The 27,468-nt window shown below is 47.3% G+C and overlaps 1 protein-coding gene across 1 annotated transcript; it reads right to left on the bottom strand.

Annotated features, from left to right (window-relative positions):
- Positions 1–11,438: 11,438 nt before the first annotated feature.
- Positions 11,439–26,469, bottom strand: SAP30L (SAP30 like). Its single transcript, XM_025924546.2, has 4 exons — positions 25,608–26,469; positions 20,863–20,985; positions 18,510–18,608; positions 11,439–16,733 (listed from the first exon to the last, which is right to left on the bottom strand). The coding sequence occupies exons 1-4, from the start codon at positions 25,803–25,805 to the stop codon at positions 16,605–16,607; spliced, it is 549 nt and encodes a 182-aa protein (XP_025780331.1). The 5' UTR covers positions 25,806–26,469; the 3' UTR covers positions 11,439–16,604.
- Positions 26,470–27,468: the final 999 nt, after the last annotated feature.

Below are 27,468 nucleotides of genomic sequence, written 5' to 3'. Positions count from 1 at the left end.
CAGGTTGCTAAAGGTTGTTTATTGAGACCTGCTTTATGTAAAACTAGCTAATTAAATATCATTCGTGGAGAAAAAGTGGAAGAATATACATCAAAACATTTACACCTCTACCTCTGAGTTTTGGGAATAAGGATAATTTTGACTTTTCCTTCTGCTTAGCTATATTTTTCTACATTTTTAAACAACAAATAAGTATTTTACAACAAAAAAATTGAGCTGCAATTTCCTTCTAATTTCTCCTGTGACCATTGTAATTTTCATACACTTTATGCAACGCACATTAATCGAGCACCCACCTTGTGCTAGGCACTGTGGGTATAAATATAATGAATGAGAAAGAATTCTAATAATCATCACCAATTAATATACAATAGTAAATATTTGTTGTGAAGTTTTATTATGCCTTCCACACAGTAAATATAATCTTTACTTACATTTATTGATTTATTTTTCTTACATTTAAAACTTATTAATGCATGAAGTAATCCACAACAACTGAAATTTGTAGGGGAAATTATTTAAGCCCTTAGTATGTACTATTTCCAAAGATTGTATGAGGTGAATACTGAGGCAGCAGAAAACTGAAAGGTGAAGGGCTTTGTTCAAAGTCACACAGATGGTAAAAGGTGCATAGGCTTGGATCAAAGGGCATCTCTGGCTGCAGCAGAGACGCAGAGACGCAGAGGCAGGGCTTTTCCCCACATCTTAGAGCATGTCCAGGATGTGTGTGTGTGTGTGTGTGTGTGTGTGTGTGTTCATAAAAATACAGCCTCCTCAGCTGAATCCTCCTTGGTCCCCAAAGTAAGGTGGAGAAAGAAAGAAGTGGGGTGGAGAAGGAATCAGGGTTCTAACCACAGCCTTCACCAGTTGCTCTTTTCCTTCCCCCCCCCCCCCCCCCCCCCCCCCCCCCCCGGCTCAGAGTGGATCCCATCTATAACATGAGGAAGGCGGCAGGCTCCTGGACCGCTAGGTCCTGTCCTGACTGGAACACTCTGATTCCAGGAATGTATCTTCTGCTGGTGAAAAACTCAGCATGTTATTCTTTGCACCAGCCTCGGATATTTGTATAGCACATTCATCTTTCCTTGGAACTTACACTTCTGTGAGCATACGCTTCTGCCCATCAACTAGAAGGGATCGGCGCAGGGATCGTGTTCCTCACTGCCAGGAGAAAGGAAAGCCCAGAGAGGTGAAATGACCGGCTCAGGGTCACACATCCAGTCAAAGGTTGAGCTAGGATTAGAAGGCCATCTGCAGACTTCAGGCCCGGGGCTCCCTTGGAAAAGGCTCTGGATCCATTCTTTCTATGCAACCAACAGTTAAGCTTTTGGTCTTGCAAAATCCCCATAAAAGAAACGAAACTAAGAAATCAGCCAGTCTCATTTTTAAATGAAAAGTGACTGGGAAGAAAAAATATGCAGGGTCTAAAGTGTCTGAAACCAGTCTCCTGATTTAAACCTAATTTGTTTGAAAAAAAAAATTTTTTTTTTCAGCCGAGAGAGTTTTTACAGCTGAGCTCTCCCAAACCCATAAAAAACAAGGTTTATATGGGAAATGGTGAAAGACTCTTAACTATAATACACAGCGTCTAATGTAAGCAGACATAGACACTATATAAAGCTCCTACAAATGTTATTAAAACAAACAGAAATGCACATTTATCCCCACAGAATGGACAATGGAAGTCATCGGACTTTCGAAGAGTTCCAGAAGTCCTGTTTTCACTGAAGTGTTCAAACCGCCCTGTAACACTGGGACCTCAAAGATCCTCACCCACCATCCGAACACTTCCCTCATTTTACAGGAAGGGGAAACTGAGGCCCGCAGAACAGAGGGACTTGCCCAAGGTCATGGAGGCGAGTTGTAGTCTTTTTGCCCTTTGTTTACTTTCGGCTTCTAGCGCAGGATATAGAACAACACAATGACCAAGAGACTCCATAAAAGTGACTGGATATTTCCCAGCTTTGGTTTCCTCACCTATGAAGTGGGAGAGATCATTGCCCCAACTTCCTGGGGTGTGTGAGGACTGAATGAGATAAGACATACAAAGGACCACATTGTCTTCGGTAGATCTTTCTATTATTTTATTTCATCCTCACAATAGCCTGTGAGGCATTGAGGATTTTATTTCAGTTTGTTTTCTTATTTTAGAAAGGTAGGATGTACAGGTATCCCCCTCTTTTCGGAAGTTTGTGTTCTGCCACTTTGCTTTATGAAAGACCTATGTTAGTACCTGTTTTCTACTAACCAAAAGATTAGAAGAAAATTTTTGCTTTTAAAAAAATGTTTTCTTAATGCTTATTTTTGAGAGATAGCTTGACAGAGTGTGAGCTGGGGAGGGGCAGAGAGGGAGACACAGAATCTGAAGCAGACTCCAGGCCCTGAGCTGTCAGCACAGAGCCCGACTCATGCTCAAACTCAAGAACCTGTGAGATCATGACCTGAGCCGAAGTCGGATGCTTAACGAACTGAGCCACCAGGTGCCCTGAGAATTTTTGCTTTTATGAAAAAAAAAAAAAGCAAAAAGTGAAAATTGCATTCAGTGATTGTTCTGCAGTGAGGCGTGATAGAGGCAGCGTGCACCCCCAGCAGCCAGAGTGGCCCCATCAAGCTCCTTCCTCGGGAATTACACTCCGCATCTCAGCATCAAGCTGCCAGAGCTTTGGACTATGTCTGTGAGCATCTGCGCTCTATATCTATTAATTTTGAGCATCCATTAGCAAGGTGTGTCCTAAGGTATCACAAAAGCTTAGGAAGTTATTTCTGGGGTCTGGGAATGCTCACATTTTTTCCCACATAGATTAATAGGAATTGCTTCTTTGCCTTGTGCCATTTTGGCTTACAAAAGGTGTCATAGGAATGCTCTGCTTTCGGAGAGCAGGGAAACCTGCATTTCCAACTGGCACAAAGTCGCAATGACTTGCCCAGGGCCACCCAGCCAGTGAGTGGATTCCTGGTTCAAAGCCCTTGTATTCCACATCATTAAGGTAAAGCAGGGCAGGCAGGCTGCAACAGCTGAATTCCTGAAACGAAGGCAATGCTGTATGGTAGAAATACAATGTGAGCCACAAATGTGAGCCATGTATGTAATTATAATTTTTCTAGGAGTCACATTGAAAAGGTAAAGGCACTGCGCCTGGGTGGCTCAGTTGGTTGAACATCCAACTTTGGCCTGAGTCATAATCTCGTGGTTCGTGAGTTCGAGCCCCATACCAGGCTGGGTGCTATCAGCACAGAGCCTGCCTGGGATCCTCTGTCTCCCGCTCTCTGCCCCTCCCCCGCTTGCACAAGCTCTGGCTCTCAAAAATGATATTAACAACAACAACAAAAAGATAGGAGAGGGGCCCCTGGATGGTTTAGTTGGTTAAGCGTCTGACTGCAGCTCAGGTCATGATCTCACAGTTTGTGAGTTTGAGCCCCGCATCGGGCTCTGTGCTGACAGCTCAGACTCTGGAGCCTGCTTCGGATTCTGTGTCTCCTTCTCTCTCTCTGCCCCTTTCCTGCTCACGCTCTATCTCTCTCTCTCAAGAATAAATAAACATTAAAAATTTTTTTTTTAAGTAAAAGAAACAGGTGAAATGGAACATTATATTTTTATACATTATTTAATTCAATATGTCTAAGATACAATTTCAACATGTAGTCACTCTAAAAATTATTAATGAGATAGTTTACATTCTTTTTTTTTTTTTTTTTCATATTCAGGGGCGTATTTTATATTTAGAGCACATCTCAGTTTGGACCACATTCCGAGCATTCAATAACCACACACGCCTAATGGCTGCTGTATTGGACAATGCAGGTCTTAAGGCTCATGTAGCAGGAACATTAAACACAGAGCTTTAGTGAATCATATCGATAAACAGTCACCATTTACTGAGCACTTCCTGTGTTCCAGGCAGTGGTATGCAACGTCTATAGGCTCATTTACTCTTCCTAACTGGAATGGAGGGTAGGTAACTCATGCACAGTCATAACTGAGTGCCAGGGCTGGCATGCAGACCCAGGTTCGTCTGTCTCCCAAGCCTGCAGTTTCAGCTGCTGAGCTCCATGAGTTCAGGAGACATCAGCAGAGCTGTAGTTGGGCAGTGAGGTGTGGAATGTCTTTTGGTGTATTCCACACAGCGGGTAAAGCCCTGCTTTCCAGCTCTAAGCCTACCGTGAGTCAGGTGACCTTGGGCCACTCATCTTGGGCCCCAGTTTTCTAATCTTTACCATGGGCTAATGATGCCTTTTCTCAATCCACAGAACTCTTGTCAGGCTAAAATGGGAAAAGGTCTTTCAGAGAGTTTTGAAACAGAGAATATAGCACAGGAGACAGGGCCAAGGTGAACAGGGAGGTCTGGACTGACCCCCAGGCCTGTGCTCACAACCAGATGAGCTGGTACGATATGCTGTGTGGCACTGGACAGATTTCCTAACCTCTCTGAGACCCAGAGCCCTCTTCTGTGAAAGGGAAAGCAGGACGGCTCACAGAGATGTGATGATTCAGTAATGACTGGATGATGAGTGGAAAACGCTCAGCCTGGCCCAGAGTGGGCAGTGGTAAGCATGAACTAGTGTTACTGCCTCTGTTGTACTTGGGGTTGGGCTGCCTGATTCGGAAGCGACAGGGAATGGAGGGAAGAGGAAAAGGAGCCTGGCTTTCCCCAGCCCCTGGAGTTACAGCTCTTGCCTCAGGGTAGTATTCTGGCAGTTCAGTGGTGGGGTGTGGGAGGTGTTCATGGGAGTGTGACAACACTTAGTGTGGTAGAAAAGCACCAGAGCCAGTGGTCAAAAGAAGGGGTTTTAGCCTGTTGTGCGACCTTGTGCATTTCCTTGCCCGCACTGGACCTTGGTGTCCTCTGTAAAACGAGCGAGTCAGACCAGAGATCTAAGTCCCTTTCTGCCTTGATTGTTTAGATTTTTACAAGGGTTTGACTCAAAGACTCACCAAACACAGTACCTGTGAGGGGACAGAAAATACCCCTGAGCCTTCCCTTGGGGCCTCGGTCTGCTACTAGGGGGCGGGCGCCACCTGGTGGCCGTACTCCTTCCTCTGTGTTCAGCATACAGACACCAGTAAGGACTCCAGACTCCCTTAGGCAGTGGCTCCAGAGTCCCAGGCACACTTTTTTCTAACTTCCTTTGGCAGCCCAGGGGAGCAGAAAGGGGACCCAGACAGTTCACAGAGCTAGGAGTCCTGGGAATGAGGCTAACTCCCCAGGGACCTTGGAGGCCTTCTTCCCTAAAGGCACGCTGGAGCAAGGGTCTGTGTTTCCCTACTGTATAAAGTCTAAAATGCATCACACACTTTGTTCTGTTTCTTTGGAGAGGAGCCACCGAACCTAACACTCTTCTCTTGGTAACTCAAACCCTTCTGTCACTACTGCACGGGGCTAATGCGGAGGGCTTTTCCCCTACACTGAACGCCCCAGACTTCTGGGATCTCAAGTTCTAACAGCTGTTACTGCCCCCCCACCCCCATCTCCCCCACACTGTTGATATTCGACTTCTCTCTGCAGTAGAGGTTGCACCAAGGAGTCAGACTGACACGGGTTCAAATTCCAGCTCACCCTAAGACCCCAGGTAAGCCATCTAACTTCTCTGAGCTTCAGTTTCCCCATCAGAAAATCAAGGATAATAATCGCTTCTTTGCAGATTTGTATGAGGATCATGACCTGCATATAAATACTCCAGCATGGTGTCTAGCACTGAGTAGGTGTTTAACAAATAATAGCTATTGTTTCTGCGGGTATGTCCTGACCACTTTTCCATATACAGCTTTGGAAATATTCCTTGCTAGAAACAAGAATAGTATGCATTTGAAAATGATACTAGCAACCAGAAATCAGTACCTTTACCATTGATGGTGGTGGAGCCTCTTTGGAACTGTTTTTTTTTTTAATTAAAAAAATGTTTTTAATGTTTCTTTATTTTTGAGAGAGAGGGACAGAGCACAAGTGGGGGAAGCGGCAGAGAGAGAAAGAGAGAGAGAGAGAGAGAGAGGAAGACACAGAATCTGAAGCAGAGTCCAGGGTCCGAGCTGTCAGCACAGAGCCCAACATGGGCTGGAACTCAAGAGCCGGAGATCACGACCTGAGCCAACGTGGTCGCTTAACCGGCTGAGCCACCCAGGTGCCCCATAGCCTTTCAATTGGCTTTAGTGAAGTTCAAATTCTTCTAGATGAGATTAACCCCAGTAGACAGGCTGGGGATGTGTTGGTAGTTGCTTTCCTCAGTCCTCATCCTTTGGGCTCCCCTAAGCTTCATTAGTAACAGTTTCACTTTCAGGCGGTTTCTTGCTGACACGGCAAAGTCCAACCCCTGCCCAGCTGACTGCACTGCTCCCCCTGAAGCCTGGTCCGCCCCTGCATACCGCATCCCCGAAGCAGGATCCTCAGAGGGGTCTGGTTGGGCACAGGTGTCCTCCTGCTGCTCCCTTTACACAGTCCCATCTTCGCAGTCGTGGTGAACCCTCAGGAAGTCTCATTAGCCGTCTTAGCTTAATTAAGCTCATTACATTTGCTAAGCCTCACCAGCTTCTCTATGAGGGAACGAGCCCAGTATGCACAGCTCCTTTGTCAGAAGAAGGGCCGGTGCCAGGCTCTGAAGCTCTCCTGCAGATCCTAGGATTTCAGCACTGGAAGGATTACTTTCCATCCTTGTCTGAGCATGAACTCCTCTGAAATTCCCAGCTCCCGGGGGACGGAGTCCCTTTCCAGATTCCCTCAGACACTGGGCACACAGCAGACACTCAAACATTTTCTTGGCCATATTTCACTGCTTGGTTTGGTTTTTGGTAATAGCAGGTTTGGTGACTCCAAAGTCCCTGGTATCTGGGGCTTTAGGCTCCCAGCTGGACTGCCGCTCATCCTTGCCTCCCGTGAAACCTTGCATTTTCTTCAAGGGCCTGCTTAGGAGCCTTTTCTTCTAGGAAGTTCCCTTGATTTTCAAAGCCTTTTCTTTCCTATGTTCCCCTTCCTCTGAATCATATACAGTTATAGTATGGGTATACGTGGAGCTGGTAAATAGGTGTTTTGATATGCCTACAGATATGGCCACAGTCACAGATACAGGGGTGTGTGTGTGTTTGTGTGTATGTGTGTGTGTACAGAAACACGTATTTGTGTGTATACACATATAGCATGTATACATACAACATGTACATCTGCATAGCCACATATGTATATCACTCATATTCATATGTATACATATATATCTACATAGTATACATATCTAGTATTTTTCTTTTTTTTTTTTTTTAAGTAGGCTCTGCGTCCAGCATGGAGCCCAGTGTGGGCTTGAACTCACAACCCTGAGATCAAGACCCAAGTTGAGATCAAGAGTCAGACGCTTAACTGATGACTGAGCCACTGGGGCACCCCACCTGTCTAGTATTTCTTTTTTTTTTTTAATTTTTTTTAACATTTATTTTTGAGACAGGGAGAGACAGAGCATGAACAGGGGAGGGTCAGAGAGAGGGAGACACAGAATCTGAAGCAGGCTCCAGGCTCTGAGCTGTCAGCACAGAGCCCAACGTGGGGCTAGAACTCACGGACCGCAAGATCATGACCTGAGCCGAAGTCGGCCGCCCAACCGACTGAGCCACCCAGGTGCCCCTGTCTAGTATTTCTAACCTGATATGAAAGCCCTTCCATGTCATTAGATGTTATTTTTCAGTGTTGACATATTTATTATAATACTTTTAGAACCGGTTCCCTTTTATATGACTTCTTCACTGCTCTGAACAATGCTCCCATGAGACAATAGCTTGTCCAATGAGCAAGCATCTTGGCACACCGCACTTTGGGGTCAGACAGACCTGTGTTTGACTCTTGTCCCCACCACTTTCTGGTGGCCTTGGACAAGTGATTTCACCTTTCTAAACTAGGAAATACAATAATAGTTATCATCTAGGTGTGCAAAAGTGGCATCTAGGGTCGTGAGACTAGTCTTTTGCACTCGTAGCAATGTACTGGGATGTAAAGTGCTTAACATTAGGCCTGTCACATAGTAGGTGCTCAGTGAAAACACTGCACCAATTGGGGAGGCAGAAGAGAGGATTTACTTTGGCTTTCCCACTGACCAGTATGACCTCGTATAGCGTGATTTCATAGGGTGTGACAAACCCCACAGAGACGATGGGTGATGGCCCTTTACCAGTTAAGTGCTGCCCAAATTTAAGATTGTATTATTGTGGTTGTTTTTACTTTTCTATTTTCTACCGCTTTGAGGAATATATAACCTAAAAACTATGCATGTGGAGAAAAGGTACTTTGAGGGCACTTAAAACATTGCTTTAATTTTATAGATTTGGTGAAAATGATTCATGCCCATTATAAATGATTTAGAGGACACCAAGAAGGCACAAAGAGGAAAGGAAAACTCCAAATCCCACCAACCAGGACTAACCAAGGCTGGCATGGTGCTTGTGGCCTTCTTTTACCTGCTACCCCTGTGGTGCCCAGGGCAGGACAGGACAGGCTTCAGCTGTTCGGTAAATGTCTCTTGACCTCAACCAGACTGAGTCATTCACAGCGGCACGCTCTGCTCTGTCCCTCTCGGCCAACCTCTGACAGTTTCATTAACCCCATTAAATCACGCAGGTGCCTTTACACCTCCTGGGCTTGTTAATCTCCGCTCAGCTCTGGGAAGTTAAAACCTGGCTGGAAAGTTGGATGTACCTTGTTAACCTCCATTAAACCCTATTAAATTTCCTAACTAGAGTCTTAGTGGCTTCTAGGAATCCCTCATTAAAGTTTAGTAAATTCAGTTGATTTGGGCAAGGGTAACTGCGGCTCTATTCCTTCCAAGTGTGGCATTCCTGATTTCCTGGACGGTGAGGCTGACATGTCCCTCGGACCAGATGACCCTTGGACCCAATCCCAGGAGTGCCTCTAGCTTTTTAACTTGGGAAAGCTCCTCCTCTCCAAGCCTGCATTTACACCTCTATAAATTGGAGTTAACAACAGTTCCTATTTTATGTAATTGTAGTGAGATGAAATGAATCAATGCAGGAAAAACTAGCGGCGTGTTGTCTGGAATGCACTTGATAGCTATTATTGTTTCTAGATGTTAATGATCCCTATAAACTAAAAACTGTTAAGCAAATGGAAGATTCAATTCTGGACATTTATAATGTTGTCCAATATGCCAGGCAGAGTGCTAGGAACGGTGAATTATTTTCATTCTGGTTTTATCCAGACTGAAGAGTATCCATGCCAGTGATGCATTTTAACAGTGTCTCTGTGGCTGTGCGTGTCACTCTATTTGCTCAGGCTCTGCCACCTCTGACCTGTTCCAGGTGGAACACAGTTACTTTCTTGTCCTGAGTCTTGGGTGGGTGGGTGTGTGTGTGTGTGTGTGTGTGTGTGTGTGTGTGTGTTTGGGGGCGAGGGTTCAGTTCAGTGGTTCCTAAACCTGGATGTGCATACAAATGCTCTAGGAGATTTTATAAAAATGGTTTCCTGGACCCCACTTGAGGGGATTTTCATTTAGTGGGATCTCATTGGGAACTTTTAACAAGTATTCTCAGTGAGGCTGAAGCTGCTGGATTGTAACCTCTGGACCAGATTTATTGAGTTTAAGTTTTGCTCGGGGAAATTAAAAAATTCACATTCTTGGAATTCAGCCCCTGAGCTTTTTGTTCGGACAATCTGGGATGGAGGCCCAGGAATTGGCATTGTATACAGCATTCTTAGGGGATTCTTAGCGGCAGGAGGTGGCAAGAGCCACACTTGCAAAAACGTTGGACTTCAGACGATCTGATGTTCAATATTCTAAGAGTCTATTTTGAATAAAGGGTGTCTGGTTCCTAGTGAAACTTCTGCATGTTAAGACGTGGGTTCATCCTTCCAACATGACTCATGTCTACGGATCCTCACAGGAGGTGGACTCCAGCAGAGGTCAGTTTAGGGGAAGCTTGGGAACAAAGCGCCTCTTTGAGGTTCAGTGGGTGCGGGGTTAGAGGACATCAGGCAGCCCGATGCTTCTCTGTGAAAGAATGGGAGGGCAGCACGCAAAGGAACAGAGAGAACTATTTATGTTACACTCACATGGAGAGAACATGGTATGAAAATTAGGACTTCCTTTGCTGTCTGAAGGAAATCAGCTCAGGACTCACCTAAATAATGGTGGCCTTCGGCAGCAATCCATCACTAATCCTGTGGGCTCCCACAGACAGCTAAGACTCCCCACCCGCAATGCCCCCAAAATGCCCCCTGAAAAGTCACCCTTCACACAAGGAAGTGGAATGGGAGTGGGGTGGAGAGGAGGGCAAGCGCACTGTCAATTTCGATGCCGTTTAAAGTTTCAGAGTTAGTATTTATTACTTCTGGTTAACTAGTAAGATGAAGACAAACATTCACTGTGGGCACCTGTGTGGCTCAGTGGGTTAAGCGCCCGACTCTTGATTTCTACTCAGGTCATGATCTCATGGTTCATGAGCTCGAGCCCCACGTGGGGCTCGCACCGATGGCACAGACCCTGCTTGGGATTCTCTCTGCCCCTCCCCTGCATGCATGTGCTCTCTCAAAAAACAAAAACAAAAAAACTAAACTTAAAAAATATATATTTATTGCATTTTATTCCCTTTCATTCTGAGGACAGAGGTGTGCTAAAGTGGCACTAATGGCAGATGTGAAAGTCTCAGGCTTGGCTGGGCAAGGGACTTCATCCCATGAGGGCTCGGGGACCTCCACCAGCACAACCCAGTCAGCTAACCCCGTCATGAGCACGTGACTTGCCTGGGGACTTTGTTAAAACACAGAGCTGATTCAGTAGACAGTTGGCAGGTGAGGGGGGCGGAGATTCTTCATGTCTAACAAGCATTCAGATGATGGACGAACTCTAAATAGCAAGCCTTTACTGTAGGTAAAGACACGCCAGTCCATATCCTGTGAAAAATAAGTTTTGAGACATTTGAACATTGAGATTTTTATATGAAGATCCAGACTACCAGCTCCTCTTGTGAAATCTCAAGAACTGGGACCACAGGGCTGGCATCCCCAAATGGCAACGAGAGGCCGGAGCGGAGTGGCGGCTGCCCTCAGGAGGGACGTGAGTTCCCCGGCTGCCCCTGTGGGCACATCAACCTGCAGCCCTCCATCCAGCCAGGCCACTCAAGGCCTTCGCTTTATACGTGGATAACTGCAGACACAGACTGAAGCTCCTTGCTCAGCGTGTCGGGATCGCTGTGCAGCATTCAGGCTCCACACTCCGGCCTTCGGACCCCTCAATCTCTTTCCACATGAGTGGGAGAGCAGGAATAAACTTCTGTGACCTAAACTTACTCGACGTGCACTGGGATGGGAAGGGGGAATGTAGGAGCTAGTAGTTAGAGTCTGGAGGAAAAACCGCTGGCAGCAATTGCTGTAACTACACAGCCAGGGGCCAAATACGGAAGTGAAAGCATCTGAATTCCATGTGGACGGTCAAGGAGAACAACAGAATGTGTCTCTTGTTATTCATTCAGATCGTTTATTAAGAGTGAAAGTCGGGCCGTCCCATCTGTGTGATATTGCAACATGAAAAGTCACGTACATACTAAGGAGACCCCACAGAATGGAGAGCCTTTCAACAGTACAGAGCCATAGATTACAAAATTAAAATACAAGTGATCCCCCAAATTTGGCAGGAAACAAGTACAGTATGAGGAGGCCTGGAATGGAAGGGCACTTGCTTTTTGATAAGGCAGTTACAAAATGGAGAACAAACCCACACCCTGAAAACATTCTGATGGGCATAATGGAGAGGAGACACATAAAACAGGGGTCCTGTATGACCCTCCGCCATTGGCGAAGATGCATTCATGGAGTGAGAGCAACCGGAGGGTTTGTGGTTTAAGACGCAAGCCAGGTGAAATAACTGACTGCAGACATTTCTACCTTAAGAAGAGGCCCCACCTTGCCCCAGACTAGACTCCATCTCAAAACATCAGATCAACTTGACCCAACCTTGAACTTGGGAACAGTCTGCAATAAAATGAAGGGACTAAAAAGGCACCCCCAAACACCGTGCTTTCCAGGCCATGACCTTGAGTTTACTTTTGTCCTTCAGTTCAACTGCCTAGCCCAGTAACAGGGGCCGGGAGGCTGGGAATCACAGGGCGTCAGAGCTGTGTCTGTCCGAGTCAGGGCCATCTGAGTGACACAACCCCAGAGGACCACATGAAAGGCAGAAGCCTGACCAACAGATCACAGAGCAAGCCCATTTTGTGAGAACTTAGATTCTAGGGCAACACTATGTCTCCCGCAAGGGCTTCTGAATCACAGTCTTAAGTCATAAGCTAGAACTGTTCTCCCCTCACATTCATTGTGCAAACTCAGCTGACTGCTTTCCTAATCATTTCACACGACCTTGAGCAGCTCAGCATGGTGGTTCACAGCCCCGAAGAGATGGCCTTGGGAACCTCTCTGCTCAGTGGCCAGGTCTCAAGAATCTGAAGGCAGTTACATTAGACAGGATTTGAGTCCTGTGCAAGTCAGAGAGTGAGCAGAGCTCTGGACAGGTCAGGAGGATGAGATGTTAGTCCAGACAGTGCCATGTGACTTGGGCAAGTTGATCTGAATTTTAGTCTCCTGTCTTTAAAATGAATGAGGGCGCACCAGCAACCTTAAAGGACTTTCCAGCTTGAAAGTATGGCACTTCTAGGACACAGAGACATGTGGTGTACCCCTCCCCTCAAGGTATCCTAAGCTTCGTTTGCTCAATAAAAACGTGTGAAGAACTTGCAGAAATTTTAAGGTACAAGCCCTCAGTAGCCGTGGAACCTTTACACTCCACAGGGAGCAGTGTTTTACAATCTTCTAGCTAAAACTCTTCCTGAGTGATGTGAGCATCCGTTTTTGTGTGGCAAGCATGGAACCAGGGTCTCACCCCTTCTTAGGTTATTTATCAGGCTGATAGCATCCCTTCCTCTCTTGACCCCTCCGTTAGCTTCAGCGGCAACGAGTATAAACAGGCTGATGGGGTTTCCGCAACATCCTTCAACAAGGAACTAAATGGACCAATGCTGAGGGGGAAGGACAGTCAGCACACCAAAGTGTCTATCTGCCAGCTGCTCCTTTCCAAAAGATGGCTGCTAGGCCACGGGACAGTGCCAGCGATTGGGTCCTTGGCCAAGATGAACAACTTGTTCCACATGGCCCCTACTGGGGACAGACTAAGATGGAAATCACAGAGAACATAGAAAAGCCAGAGGTTTACAAAGATAGAGCAGGCTTCCCCAGGAGGTAGTGAGTTCCCTGTCCTCAGAGATGTTTAAACCCAGACTGCTCAAATCCTTGGTGGGACAGTTGTAGGCAGAATGTCAGCACCTGCGGGGAGACCGGACTGATGACTTAAAGACCCTTTCCCTACTTTTGGATCTCACCATTATAACGACTGAGAGCCTTTAGGGGACTTCCATGAAGCAACTTTGCTGGGATCCACGGTCTGGACAGCCTACTTCAACAGATAAGGGCTCCCGAGTAAGTCCCCTCTCCTACTTTCTCCCTCGTCTACCAGCTGGTTGTCCTGCAGGATATTAACCAAGAAGTTCCCACAAAATAAGCAGCGGAAATGCCAAGGTTAGATGTGACATTCCAGCTGCAAACAATTATTAATATCTGTTCCCTGGAAGGCTAGCAGTGAATATTTGGCTATGTCAGGAACATCTACCAACTTGGCGGCTCTAACACGTAAGTGAAATTCCTTGTCATTTTACAGTGCCAATCTTGAAGCCTTTGGTTTCAATCTTTCATGGGATTCAGCTACAATCTTTTTCACATGCTGTTGCCAACCTAAGAGTGTGTTTGCTGAAATAAGAAGTTTGTCCATTTGTTTTTTTAAAACCCTAAATCAGAGCGACATGAGTGGCAGGATGCGGACATTTCCACGTGACAACCTTCAGCACATATGAAAGAACCACACCAGGCTGGACCGAGGCAGGCACCATACTCTTTAAGAAGACAACGTCCGCTCTGGATTTCACATTCCAGTTTTGCCCAGGAGCACCAAGAGGAGAGAAGGCAATGTTGCAACATTACAGGTGGAGAGAAGCGCAAGAGTCCTTGGCAGGTGCGTAAAAATGTAGGCAGCCAAGATGAACACTGCTTTCCCCAAACCCCACTCCTTCGGAGGGCCCCGCCATTTCCCATGGGCAGAAGACTCCTGCGCACAGATCAAGCCATGGGAAACTGCAGAAGAGGCTAAGGCAAGAGGCTTAGTGGTTTGATGAAAGAACAGATTTCTGCACACATAAGGAACGTCAGTTCAGATAGCTTTGTCTTTTCTCTCATCTGACACGTTTTCAAAGGGTGAAAAGATACCCACGACCTCCATTTTCCAAAAGCACCTCTTCCGAGGAGAGGCGGCACAGCGTCTGGCTGAAGGTGCGAGTCTCCCCGGGGTTCTGGCTGGAACCAGAGCACGCTTACCGATACACGTGAACAGATGGATCCTAACACCACAGCTTCTTGTACAGAAACGTACTTCTGTCTCTCCCCACTGGGAAACGGACCTGCTGTTCAAGAAACAGTGACAGGATCTACACATCTGCAATTTTCACTTACACATCAGAAAGGTACACTTTCTCGACAAGAGATGGACCTTTCCAGACAGAGGGTTACCAGTGCCTTAACCTCTAGGCCTGTCTGGCCCCCCAAACTGCAGCCTGATGAGAAAACACTCCCCTTGACAAGGGGGGGGTGCTTGGTGTTTGATGCCTCCAAAGCCTTTCTAACTCAGCCTCTTAGGAAAAAACCCATACAAGCCACATAACTTTTGAGCCTTCCTGATGTCCACACACCAACATCTTTCAGCTACACGCAGTACGACAATCTCTACATACTGAATCTGAATGACTAAAAACGCTCAGAGTACCTTGACGTGCCATCCATAGCCGGGTGTATTAAAATAAGATCCCCTCATAGTCTAGAGTATGCTCTATGTACATTCATTTATACATATTTAAAAAGGCTGTAATCTGCTAGACGTGCATTCTGAACACTGGTGAAAATTTGCTGCAATGGAACACACTGCATTTTAGTGACAGGGTGGCCTGTCCCCGGTCCACAGAGAGCATGGCCCTCTGCCTCACAGAGCGGAGACCTTCAGAAAGTGCACCACCCTGCTTAGTGGGGTTTTGTTCTGACTTCTCTGTGTGGATGCCCAGAGTAAGCCATCTGTGGGACATTAAAACTTTCTGCCGGGCCAGGCCATCCACGGCTCCTTTTACAATTTAAGGCTTAAGAAAGAACTCACAATCGAAACTGAGTAAGAAAATGATACTTTTGACCACAGTACATGTCAAGACGGTCAGAAATTAGAATCCAAGTCCTTTTCTTCTCTTTTTCTCCCAGCCCCTATTCACATCCTTTGTCCCCTAATACACTGATTAGAAACTTTTTCAAAAGCATATTTTTGGGTATAAAGCTTTGCTTTCAAAGGAGACTTTGGCTCTGATATAAGAAGATAGAGGAATCTGAGGTTTTGAACATTAAAAAAACTCAGGTAATTATTCATACTTAAAAAAAAAATCATTTTAGCAATCTTTTCCCCTAAAAGGGAGGCAAACTGCTCAGAAAAATGAACAATGGCACTGACCTTTGCGAATAGCTCAAACTCATGATTTGCTGGTGACCCCGAGCCCAGGGAGTCAAGGCCAGTCAGACTTTTTGTCCCAGAACTGGACTTATGAGCAGGAATTACATGATCCTTGGCAGCTTTCTTGGTGGTTGTGAACTAAGGATTCGTACTTCTGAAAACACAGGCCCCAGATCACTAAATATCTCCATCTGTCAAAGCATTTATGGCCTAGAATGACTGAAGTCATAATTCGTAACTTCACCCCAAAAAGTAAAGCACAGATGGTGTGCAGAGGGCTGCGTCTCCTATGAGGGTCTCTGCATCAGTGTTGCTGGAACCTCCATGAACAAAGCTTGGCACATGCGCTTGCCCTCAAATCCTCTTGTGATGAGAAACCTCCTGCTGGTGCATCAGGACTTCCTCCGTACTCTAGAAGTTAAGTGGTGAGCAACAGAAATGGCAGGGGTCTCATTACCTAGAGGTGTGAAGCAGATGTTACGAGGCCGGCACGGTCAGTGACAGTGCAACTAGCCAACAGATACTGCTCGAGTGCCTACTGTGTGCAAGGCAAGGCATGGGACCCGTGAGGAGGACCGCTGTCAAACTGATGTGCTGCTAAACGACAAAGCTTGCAACAAAGTGGGGGCACGTCTGTCTGTTCCTGGGTCTACCGCTCCTCAAGCTGGCTGGGCCTCACTGCTATCCCAGTGCCACCTCTCACACAAGGCAGAGTGGTATTACAAGGTGAGTACCGAAATATTTTTTATCCCACACTTCCAGTAGAATTGGCTTAGTGCTTTGTTAAATGCTACAATACATAGTCTCTCAATCTCATTATGGTCTTGTTTTTTCAGTCCAGCAGTTGCCTTAAAAGAAAGTCTTTGTATAACATGCTGACTCATGAGAATATGATTCTCCTGACCGAAAAGATTTACAGTATTCATCATTCAAACTTCTTTATTTACAATAAAATTTAACAGTCTTTATGGGCCTAAACGTGGCAGATATCACCTGTGCATTAAGCATCATACTTTGTTCCTTGATGCGCTTCTTCCTCACTCAAGCTGCTTGCCGCCCTCCGATTTCTGGTCCAGTCTACTCTTGTTACTCTTCACCATGTAGATGAAGTAGGCGAGGGTCTCTTTTTCATTCACAGGTATGTTCCTGAAGTGTCGGCTGACAGTCTACATGGGGGAAAAAAACCAGAGTCCATTAAAGCATGCATAAATCAGGGCCACAAAATCTGAACTGTGCCATAGAGGGAGTAGGACTTAGCTTCCAGAACTAGGGAGGGGATTACGATCACTACAGAACTTCCTGCAGTGCTATAGAGCTCAGAATGCCCTTCTTCTCCAGGGGTCTGCGGGATTTGGTTTCCAGGCCTCCAAAAGCAGCCCTTTAACCCCCACAACACCCCCAAAGTGCAGTTCTATTTCAGTGGCAGCCAACTGTCCATCATGGCAAAAAGTCAAGGTCATCCCCATGGAGGAACAGGTTGGGACTGCTCTGCTTGGCCAGCTGCTACCATCTCCAGCTCTCAGGCCCTGGGACTGGGCAGAAAAGTGTCTTTTTAAAATTGTGTCAAATGAGGGGCGCCTGGGTGGCTGGGTTGGTTGATCTTGGCTCAGGTTGTGACCTCACGATTCTTGAGTTCAAGCCCTACATCGGGCTCCCTGCTGACAGTGTGGGGCCTGCTTGGGATTCTGTCTCTCCCTCTCTCTTTGCTCCTCCCCTGTTCATGCGAATGCATGCTCTCTCTCTCTCAAAATAAACAGACATTAAGAATAAAGTAAAATTGTGTCAAATGAATAGCCAGTTGTTCAGATGTAAGTGTTTGACCCAAGAATTCACCTAAATAGAACTGCCTCTTAAAAGACACATCACATTTGAAGAATAATCTGTCATTCACTATGTACTCCTGACATTTGGCTTTATTTTATAAGTCCTGAGGATGCAGGTCTCCTCTTGCCCCACCTCATCCCATCCCTTTCCCCAGGGTGAATGCTGGAAATGGGTAACATTACCTTAAAGGGGTAAGTCTTGTGCACTATGTTTTATCTAGATGCTGAAGAAGTTTAAAGTAAAAATGATAGATCAGCAAGAAACCCCTAAAGAAAAGATCAAAAACCTATGGGGCTGTGAACTTTTAAGGAAATTTCTGATTGGATCGAGGGGGCTAGGACTGATGAAAAAAAAAAAGTCAGAGAACTAGCACTAAAGAGTGGTCATCTCTGGATGGTAGGATTATATTTTTCTTTTTTTCATTTTCCCAATTTTCTACAATGGGCAGAAAAGCACATTACGAAAAGCGTGATGAGAAGTCCTCACACAAATGCCAATCGGACAGAAGTATCAAGCCAGGCTGTCAATATTTTAAAACAATGGCCAACAGACCATTCTCCGCCCCCTCCTCCAAATTGTATTCAGAGCTCAGGATAGGAGAAAAATTTCTTGGGTTCCATTCATTAGAATAAATGCTTCCATTACCAACATCAGAGTAAAAGAAATCAAGGAAAAAAAAAAAACTGAAGAAAAAAATAGCTCCTAAAGAACATGAGCAAAGGTTTTGGGGTGATTAATCTGACACACCTGATGTGCAGAAAGGACCATATCTATAAAGAATCTTACAAAACAAGATTCAAACAAATGAACAAACAAAAGCACACTCAGGACTTAGGATCAGGAGTCTTGAGATTCCAGGCTCAATTCTGCCATGAACTTGCTGTGTGATTTTAAATAAGTCATTTCCTCTCTCTGTGCTATGGTTTCTGTGATAGAAACTGGGCCTTTCTAGGTAAAGCTGTGGGATTCTGGGTTGTACAAAAGAGGGACTAGGAAGTTGTTTCCAGAGCTGTGGAGGGCATTATGATCAACAGACACACATAGCGGTAGGGGGAACCAAGGTCACTGACAGAAGCACACTTCTGGCTTTCTTTTTACAGTGCAATTTGTCCACTTACTTCTGCTAACTGGGCCTTATTGAAGCCTGGTCTGGTCTGCAATTTGTAGTGTCGTTTATAACGCCGTAGAGTGTTCACCTGCAGCTGGAACAGGTCAACCTGGAGAGAAGAGGAGAAACACATTATCCATCACCTGATTAGGCATGACTAACCAGGAGTGCACTATGTGCCCAGCACTACTCTAGGAGGGGCAGGGGTGAAGAGAACTACAGAAACATCTTAGAAATGATCCATTGAGGACTAATAACTTGCTGGGAGGACAAAAAACAAAACAAAACAAAACAAAACAAAACCAAAAAACAGTGGAAACACAGTTCTGGCTGGGAAGGGGTGGTCTCAGGGGGCTCACGGAGGCAGTGAAACTGAAGCAAAGGAGAGCAGGGTTTAGAAAGATGGTAAGGACGGGGCTAGTGTAGGGAATGAGAGAGAATACCACGAGTACAGAGAGTCATGAGAGGAAGTCATGAGAGGAAGAGGAGTCACAGGCATTAGTGACAGGTTTAAAAGGTGGGACTGGAGGGCAGCAGGTCTCGAAAAGCAGGAGCTACCATAGGTAGTAGAGGGTGATGTTCCAGAAAGATGTGTCTAGTGGGGGCTTGTAGGGAAGACTGGTGGGGGGTGCGGGGGGTGATGCTGTAGCAGAGATCAGAAATGAGATACTCGAATTGAGCTTTGGAGGCTGGTGATACTAGAGGGGGACACTAAGCATGGACAGCAAAGGTAAACCCAGACAGGCATCCTGGAGGACGACAGGCCACAGCTTGGCAGCAGACTGGATGGGGGGCATGAAGAAGGACAGTGGGAAATACTGCTGTTCTCAAAGAGTTCTTCCCTAGGCTGAGCCTTCAGGTATCAGAACCCCCAACAACTCTTCAGGGAAAACTGAAAAGCTACTGTAGCTAATGTACAAATCAGCAGGTTAGGTTGGGGTCTCTGCAGGCGGCTGGATGACAGAGGGAAAGGACCCCCCCTTTTTTTTCTAACACAGGAAGAGAGGAAAGCTTCACAGTCATGAGATATTGAAGGCCCAGAAAGCTGGGCTGCTTTTACCTGCCTCTAAAAGAGATGTTCTTGCTTCGGGCAGGTGGAGAGCACTTAAAAACAAAATGAATGATCAATATGAGGGACCAAAGTCCTTCATTCTTTTCAAAACATTCCTCAAACCTTTTTTTTTTTTTTTTTGTAAAAAGCATTGAAATTGAATACATCCATTTCTTTATAAAATAATAATACTAACGCTAAAGGCGACAGAAAAATACTATAAACCAATGCTAGAAAAAGGGACACCGAGAGGGGCAGGGGAAAGGACCATATTTCCAAAGGGTTTCTCCACATCTGCAGACAAAGGCCCGCCTACTCTTTCTATTCCTACGCAGTCATTTCCACTCTGAGTGCTAACAGGCAGTTGCCTTATGAAATATTCATGTGTCAAATATTCAACGTACATTACCAACGGTTCTTCTTCTGCGGAGTCTTAAGTGAAAACAACTTAGATAGAAAGAAAAGCCAATACTGCTTCCTGCAGGCTTGCGCAGGAGGCACTGGCACCTTGAAGGTTTGAGAAGTCTCAGTCTCATCGTCTAGTGCAATGGTTCTCCACAAGGGATGCTTTTGCCCACCCCCAGCCCACCCCGCCCCACCAGAGGACACCTGCTAATGTCTGAAGACATTTTTTGATTGTCACTACTGTGGCGACTGGCATCTAATGGGTAGAATCTGGGGATGCGGCTAAACATCCAATGATGTCAGGGACAGCCCTGACAGCAAAGGCTTATCTGGCCCCCAATGTCAGCAGTGCCAGGGGTGAGAAACCTTATAGCTGACTTTGGAATGGCTCCTTGGGAACACGCCTGGACCAGGGATCAGAGCGACGGAAATCAGAGCTGGTATGCATTGACAATGTCCACCTTCATTTTGCAGACCAGAAAACAGAGGGCAAGTGACTTCCCTCAATCCATATAGGCTCAGTCACCACCTCTGAAGGCAAAAAAAAGTTTAAAAAAACTTGCCATTGTGGTTGTAGTTAAGAATTTATCAGGGGTTTCTTGAAGAAAGGCAGTATGGCCTACAGGAAAGGACACTGGACCAGAGCCCCCTAACTCTGTGTGTGACCTCGGGTCTCTGTGCCTGTCTGTGAAATGATGGGGCAGTGAGACTAGTTGATTTCTAAGTTTTCAGCTCTCAGATTTGATATTACCATGACTCTCTCTCTGATTCACTTTTCAAACAAACCACAGCAAAACAAAGGGGACTAAAATTATTTCTGAACACAACCAGTAGACCAGGCCAGAGATAACGATCACATTAGAATCCATTCTCCCAGCTTTCTCAAGCTGATCCTTTTGACCTTTACCTCAGGAATGTCAGTGTCGTGCTCAGGAGAATCTCCGCCATCGTCACTTGTCTTCCTCTTCCTTTTATTTCGTACACTCTGGATGAAATTTTTGTGGAAGTCGCAGATATACAGGTGCCTTACCTGATGGGAAGCAAATTAAAGTGAGAGTTGCCGATTCCATGGAAACAGCAACAGGTATCTACCAAATTATGGGGTTCTCGCCACTGCAAGGCACTGAAGAGACAGAAGGAAGAATAAGACGTAGGCCCTAATTTCTAGAGGTTTTATGTTGGGTTGCAGAAGAAAAAACCCACAAAGAGACATGAACATTACTATCACACTGGGCGGCAGATCATAAACTAAGTCCTCACTGAAGGCTAGAGATGATAAATGGTACGGATTCAGCCACGGAAGACATGCCTGTGGCTGGGACAGTCAGTGCAGAGGTCCCTGACTACAAGGGAGGATTTAGAGGTAGATAGGAAGCATTCCAGATGGGAAGAAGAGCCAAGACTTACAGTCTCAAACACGGCTGACAAGAAGGCGTGAGGGAGGCAGCCCAGGGTAGACAGTGTCAGTGAGGTGGAGATAACGGCCCACACGGGAGCACAATGAGAGTTCGGGGGTGGGGGCTACGAGAACAGCTTAGACTTTCCTTAAGACAGAGGCCCCCAAGGTTTTGGAAGCAGGGAGTGATGTGACATTTTCAGACCTGTAGGAGTTATGAATTTACAATGGGCTGGAAGGCACTGTCTCAGGAAGGAGGAGAGGAGGAAGGACGGGGCTGTGGCGACGGCAGACAGGACTTCCTATTTTCACACGGACAACAGCTACTACTGTAGGATGACGTCTCTCTGAAAAACTTGATTTCTGTGTATCAGAATTATACTTCTTGCATCAGCACACCTCTGGTCCACAAAGAGAAGTGGAAAGGTGCAGAGATTCTCATTCTCCCAGAAGCCACATGGAAGAAGGTGGATGCTACCGCTGATTTTCGAATGCAGGCTGGAGGCATAATAGTAAGTGAAGGCAGCAAAAGCAGCTAAGTAGTAACGTGTTTTTACTGAAGAATGTAAGTGCCAGGGTTGGCTGGAGGAGACACTCAAAAACCTAACAAACTAAATGACTGTGTAAATGACTTGGGGTTGTTGACACTGAGGCAGATGTCACACAAATGTTCTTGAGGGACTTCTGAATTTGAGTTTATTCCTTCTTTTTTTTTTTTCTTTCTTTTAAGTAGGCTCGGTGCCAGCATAGGGCTTGAACTCACAACCCTGAGACTGAGAGTTGCATTTTCTACCAAATAAGCCAGCCAGGAACCTCTGTTCCTTAAATTCTTTTTTTTTTTTAATTTTTGATTTTTTTAAATGTTTACTTTATTTTATTATTTTTTAAAATTTATTTGTTCTTATTTTATTTTTGAGGGAGGGGCGGAGGGACACAGAGAGAGAATCCTAAGCAGGCTCTGCACTGTCAGCACAGAACCCGATTTGGGGCTCGAACTCACGAACTGTGAGATCATGACCTGAGCCGAAATCAAAAGTCAGATGCTTAACTGACTGAGCAACCCAGGCACTCCTAATTCTTTCTTTCTTTCTTTTTTTTTTTTTTTTTTTTAATTTTTAAGCTTACTTACTTATTTTGAGAGAGCGAGAGTGAGCATGAGCAGGGGAGGGGCAGAGAAGAGAGGGAGAGAGAAAATCCCCAGCAGGCCCGACACAGGGCTGGAACTCATGAACCATGAGATCATGACCTGAGCCGAAATCAAAAGTTGGACGCTCAACAGACTGAGCCACCCAGTCGCCCTATTCCTTAAATTCTTAAAGATAAAAGTAAGCTGACAGGAAACCAACATCAATTAATTCAGGTCTTTTCACGGAGAAAATAATGAAAATCGCTTTGCAGTCAGATGAACGATCACTTTCATGTGGTTGGGTTGGGGAGTCATGAGTACTTTTCAGTTTAGATTGTGACCATATCTTGCAGACAGCAGGTGTTCAGTAAGTGCAGTCGCACCAACAGAGGCGTCCCTCGCATCTAAAAACAGCTTAGGCCAGCAAAAGCCACCAGTTACAAATGGTTACAAATTGGAGTAGCTTTGCCAGAGTCAACTCTGTCAAAGGACTTTCAGTTACAGCATGTCGCTGTCCCAAAGAATCCCTCCCGGTTGATGTATGGACCACGGGACAAGGTTTTATCAGGGAAGAAAGCACACTCACACCCTACTGTCCATCCCTGATAGGAAGCTGGCCCTCATGTTAGCTAGTTCCATGTGTAAACTCTGAGATTAAGCAGCTTCTCAAATTCACAGAGTGCCACACTTGGTAGAACAGGCCGCAGAGGTGATTTCCCGAGCTGTGGCTGGGAGATTTCAGGTCAGGACACTAGAATAATGGAATCCTGGATGGAAGAGAACTTAGCAATCACCCGTGTAACCCCGCTGGCCCTGATCTCATTTTCTACAGAGAGAAACAGAAGCCACACAGATGGAGTTATGATCTGGCCAAGGTCACTCAGACCTTCTGATCCCTCACACAGGTCCTTTCCTACCCCAACATTTTCTTTATACTGTTCTCAACTTCACTTTTCTCCAGAATAAAGCAGAAATATGTCAATTGGAGGAATGTTTGAAAACACGTTATATGTTAATAACTCATAGAACGCTGCCAATGTCTACATCAAATGAATTTAAACTGCCTGAGTTGGACTTTTGGTGCTATTATTTTAAAAGGTTCTCTGCTAGACCCTTTTACAAGATAAATAGTCATTATTTCTCCTTAACCATTTTGAAGTACATACTGGTTTTCAAAAATTTCAGAGCTCAGTGACCTTTGGGGGCTACGGGTTGAGGAAGGAGGGTGCTAGCAAAGGCTCTAGTGTTTTTCTTTTCCGTTTCCCTTTCTGCAACAGCTAAAATTTCTTGTAACACAGCAGTTACTTAGAATTGAATTCCTGCCCAAGCCTGTGAGAATGAAATAGAATCCCCTTCAGAAATAATGATTGTACATCACCACCTTGAAACAAGTTGTGAGTGATTCCATCTTGAAACACTACTCCTCCAGAAGCATTACTTTGGGGGAACTCTGGTGCCAGGCTCAGGATGCCTCTTTTGTAGACAGTGTGTGTGAAAACACCAACGTAGCTCAACACAGGTTTTCCAGTGGGGACACTGGGTAAATGGAGCCCCCCGGTGGCAGCATCACAATTGTTCAGATGTCATGGCATCCAAGGGTTTAAAAGAACAGGAAATTTCTTTTTTTTAAGGACTGGAAAATATTATTATTATAAGCTGCTCAAGTAAAGTTGCCCAACCACCTACACAAAAGGTAGGCAGTGTTTCCAAGAGGATGAATTCACTGCTGTTTTAGGATTAGGCATTTCACTTCAGCGTGTGTCCTAATCTGGATCTCTAGCCAATTGTTTGCCCTCAGATGAATTTCTTTCATCCATCCATTCATCCATCCATCCATTCATAGAGATTTGTAATAAGAAAAGCCATTAACTCACTCCCAGCCATTTTTTAAAATAGCATCTTTACATTCAAGAGTTGCAAATATGTATTGTAATTGTTAACTTTAAAAAAACTTGGGGGTGGGAGGGAAGAGCCTGGAGAAAAGGGCAGGGAAGATATTTTATTTATTAAGACTTAATCAAGGCTTATGCATGGTGCTTGGAAGTAAATCAGATAATGGGTTTTTAAATTAACCAGCCTCTCAGTCACTGTGACACTTTGGCACTGTCCTTTCCTATCTCTGGGACTCAGTTTCAGCTGCAAAACCCAAAGTAAAAAAGTGGTTGCCCTTTCAGTTTAACAAGCAATCTATGATTTTCCCCAACAGTGGAATTTTGGTCCTAAAAAAGAACGGATGTTAACCACCTGAACTTAGCTTGTCTACCAGAATATTAAAACCCCCCTTAACTCATTTCCAATTCCTAATCACAAGGCAGCCACTTAAGGCTTGCAGCAACAGATGTCAAACTAAAAAGTTCTTAATTGGTTGACAATAGGCACATCTTTAGAATTGTTAACTAGAAGTGGTGAAATCACACAGGAAAAGTTTCCCTATAATTAGGCACAAAACACAGGGTGATTCTAATCAAATTTAAAGCCCCCTTCCCTAAGAAGTTACCCCTAAGAAAACTGATTTTCTTCCTCCTGGTCACTTGGACTGCAGGAACCGCCTCCCAAGACCTGGTCTTGGCCTTATTTCTGCCACATCCTTGAAAAATCCCATTTCCCCACAGCTGCATGCAAAGCAGCGAGCTCGATGACCCTCTGCAGAAGCCGAGGCCGCGGCAGGGGGGAAGTAACTGCCACCTTTCCATCTCTGAAGGAATAACATGGTTCTGAGAAGAGGAGAAGTTAAAGAAGAGCCGGGCCCCTTCATCGCCCCCTCCCCAACACTTGCTCCTTCGTGGGCCAACAATATTAACCCATGTCTCCCTGCTCTAAATCAACACAACAAGCCCTAAACTGTTGTCAAATCTCCCCAGGAAGGAGAGGTCCTCGGAGCCCCCTTCCCCCCGCCCCCCGCCGCCCCCAATCTCCCGGATTTGGGCAGAATCCCAGTCGGAGCCTGTCTGCGCTGAAGCGGCCTTTGAAATCCCGAGTGCAACTCCCCACCCAGTTTGCAGATAAAGGGCGGCGAGGCCCAGGGCGGGGAGGGCCCCGGGGTCCGGCCCTCAGCCGGGGACAGCGGCCGGAGGACGGCGGCGCGCGGGGACCCAGCCGGGGACAGGGGCAGGGACAGGGGCGGACTCACGCTCTTGTCGATGTCCAGCTTGAGTTTCTTCTGCGAGATGCTCTTCTGGACCCTCTTGCTGAAGGAGGCGTTGCCCGCGGGCCGGACGCAGCGCTCGCCGTCCTCGATGAGGCAGCAGCTCTGGCCGTAGCCCGGGGCGGCGGCGGGGGCGGCGGGGGGCCCTTCGCGGCTGTCCTCCTCCGTGCTAAAGCCGTTCATCTCCCCGCCCCGGGCCGGCCCCTCTGCGGGAGGATCCCCAGTAGGCCACTCCGCGGCCGCGCGCCCCGCGGGGCAGGTCGCCGAGGCCCCCGCACCCGAGGGTCCCGGAGTCCGTCTCCAGACCAGGCGCTGCCCTGCCCCGCGCCCAGGAGGCCCGGCTCTGCTCCGCTGCGCTCCGGCTCCTTCGGCCCCTGGCCCCGCGCCTCCGGAAAGCCCCTTCCTCCCCGCTCGAGGCCCCGGGGTCGGCTCCCGCGGCTCGCAGGGCCCCGCCGGGGGTCACCCGGAGGCGCCTTCTGCCGGGGGCCCAGAACCGTTACCCTTCGGCGGGGGCGTCCGGGAGGGCGTCCCAGGAAGCAGCCGCTCCCTGGGGACTCCGGGCCCGGCTTGCCAGGGGGTTTCGAGGGCCCCCGCCGGCTCCCGCCTTCTTTCGGCTGCGGGGCAAACTCGCCGCCGGGCAGCTCCGCCGGGGTGGCACGGCCTCCCCGCGCGGGACCCGGCCTCGAACCCGCGGCGCCCGGGCCCCGGGGCGCGTCCGGCTCGCTCCACCCCTGCAGCCGCTCGGCTGCGCCCCGAGTCCCGCGGCAGCCCCTGGGCCACCCGGCCGCCGCCCGCCCAACACACCGCACCACAACAGTTCGCTCCCCCGCCCTCCGCGGGACAGCGGAAGTCCCGCCTCCGCGCGGCCATTGGCCTCGTTCGCTCTGTGGGCGGGGCCCCTGCCGCCGCTGGCGCACCCCATTGGGCGCCTCCGCCGCCAGTCCCCGGCGCCTGGCTACTTCCTGGACTCTGCTGGGATGGGTTCAAAGTAGAGAAAGTGGAAGAGGGAAGAGTTACCCGGGTGCGGGAGGGGAACCGGGCCGCAGACTCTTCAGGCTCGGGGAGGGATAGTGAACAGGGGCCTGGCTGGACGGAGGGCCAGATTCCGGGAACGGAGGAGCACAATCGGGGGCGTACTGAAGTGTAGACGTGGGAGGGGGCGCCGAGGGACAAACATAGGGAGGGGCATTGAGGGGGTACCTGACGAGGATAGAGGTTCTGTCATGAGAACGTAAAAACCGCAGGACCAGGGCCAGAGGACCCGCAGACCGATGGGAGATAGGGTGGATGAAACAGCACAGAAAGCCAGGCATGGCGGGAAAGACTGAGGGACAAGCCGGTACAGATACGTGGAAAGACGTGCAGAGGAGATGATGGGGGTCTGATGGCGGGTATTGCAAGGTAGTCGGATGCTGGAGGGTGGCGGAGACCTCAAACTGTAGAGACTGGGACTGGCTTGGTCGGCGCCGAAAGAGGAGAGGGAGGAAGAAAACCCCTACGGGGCTTTTGTGACCCTACGGCTGGGAAGAATCGGAAGTCAGTATAACGTCTGGAGGGTGGACTGGGTGAACCGCGCGGGGAAGCGGGGACTGCGGAAGACCGGGAGAAAAGGTTGGAGTGGAGGATCTAGGGCCAATCTCGGCATGGGGAAGGGCTTGCTGTATCTTGAGCCTTCCCTGAAGCTCTGTAAGCTGTAGCTTCTATTGCTTTAAGCCTCCCGATCTATCCACGATAGCTAGCAAGCCCCTGAGCTTGGGGTTAGGTACTCAGGGCATCACACACCCAGAAGGGCCTTCGGAAAATCTAGTCTAGCACCCCTAGGCAGGCCACCACCTCTCTGCCGGGC

The sequence above is a fragment of the Puma concolor genome, chromosome A1 (assembly GCF_028749965.1).
Source record: "Puma concolor isolate L17-30 chromosome A1, mPumCon1.1.hap2, whole genome shotgun sequence".
Classification (NCBI taxonomy): domain Eukaryota; kingdom Metazoa; phylum Chordata; class Mammalia; order Carnivora; family Felidae; genus Puma; species Puma concolor.
The sequence above is the reverse complement of the archived record's forward strand: the minus strand, read 5'-3'. Positions and strand labels throughout refer to the sequence as shown.

What these genes read in the sequence shown, in the direction of transcription:
- SAP30L (XM_025924546.2), bottom strand. Translation starts at nt 25,805, where the DNA reads ATGAACGGCTTTAGCACGGAGGAGGACAGCCGCGAAGGGCCCCCCGCC. An exon ending in AGCTGGACATCGACAAGAGC is followed by an intron (nt 20,986 to 25,607) that starts GTGAGTCCGCCC and finishes GCTTCCCATCAG; the next exon opens with GTAAGGCACCTGTATATCTG. An exon ending in ACGACACTGACATTCCTGAG is followed by an intron (nt 18,609 to 20,862) that starts GTAAAGGTCAAA and finishes TCTTCTCTCCAG; the next exon opens with GTTGACCTGTTCCAGCTGCA.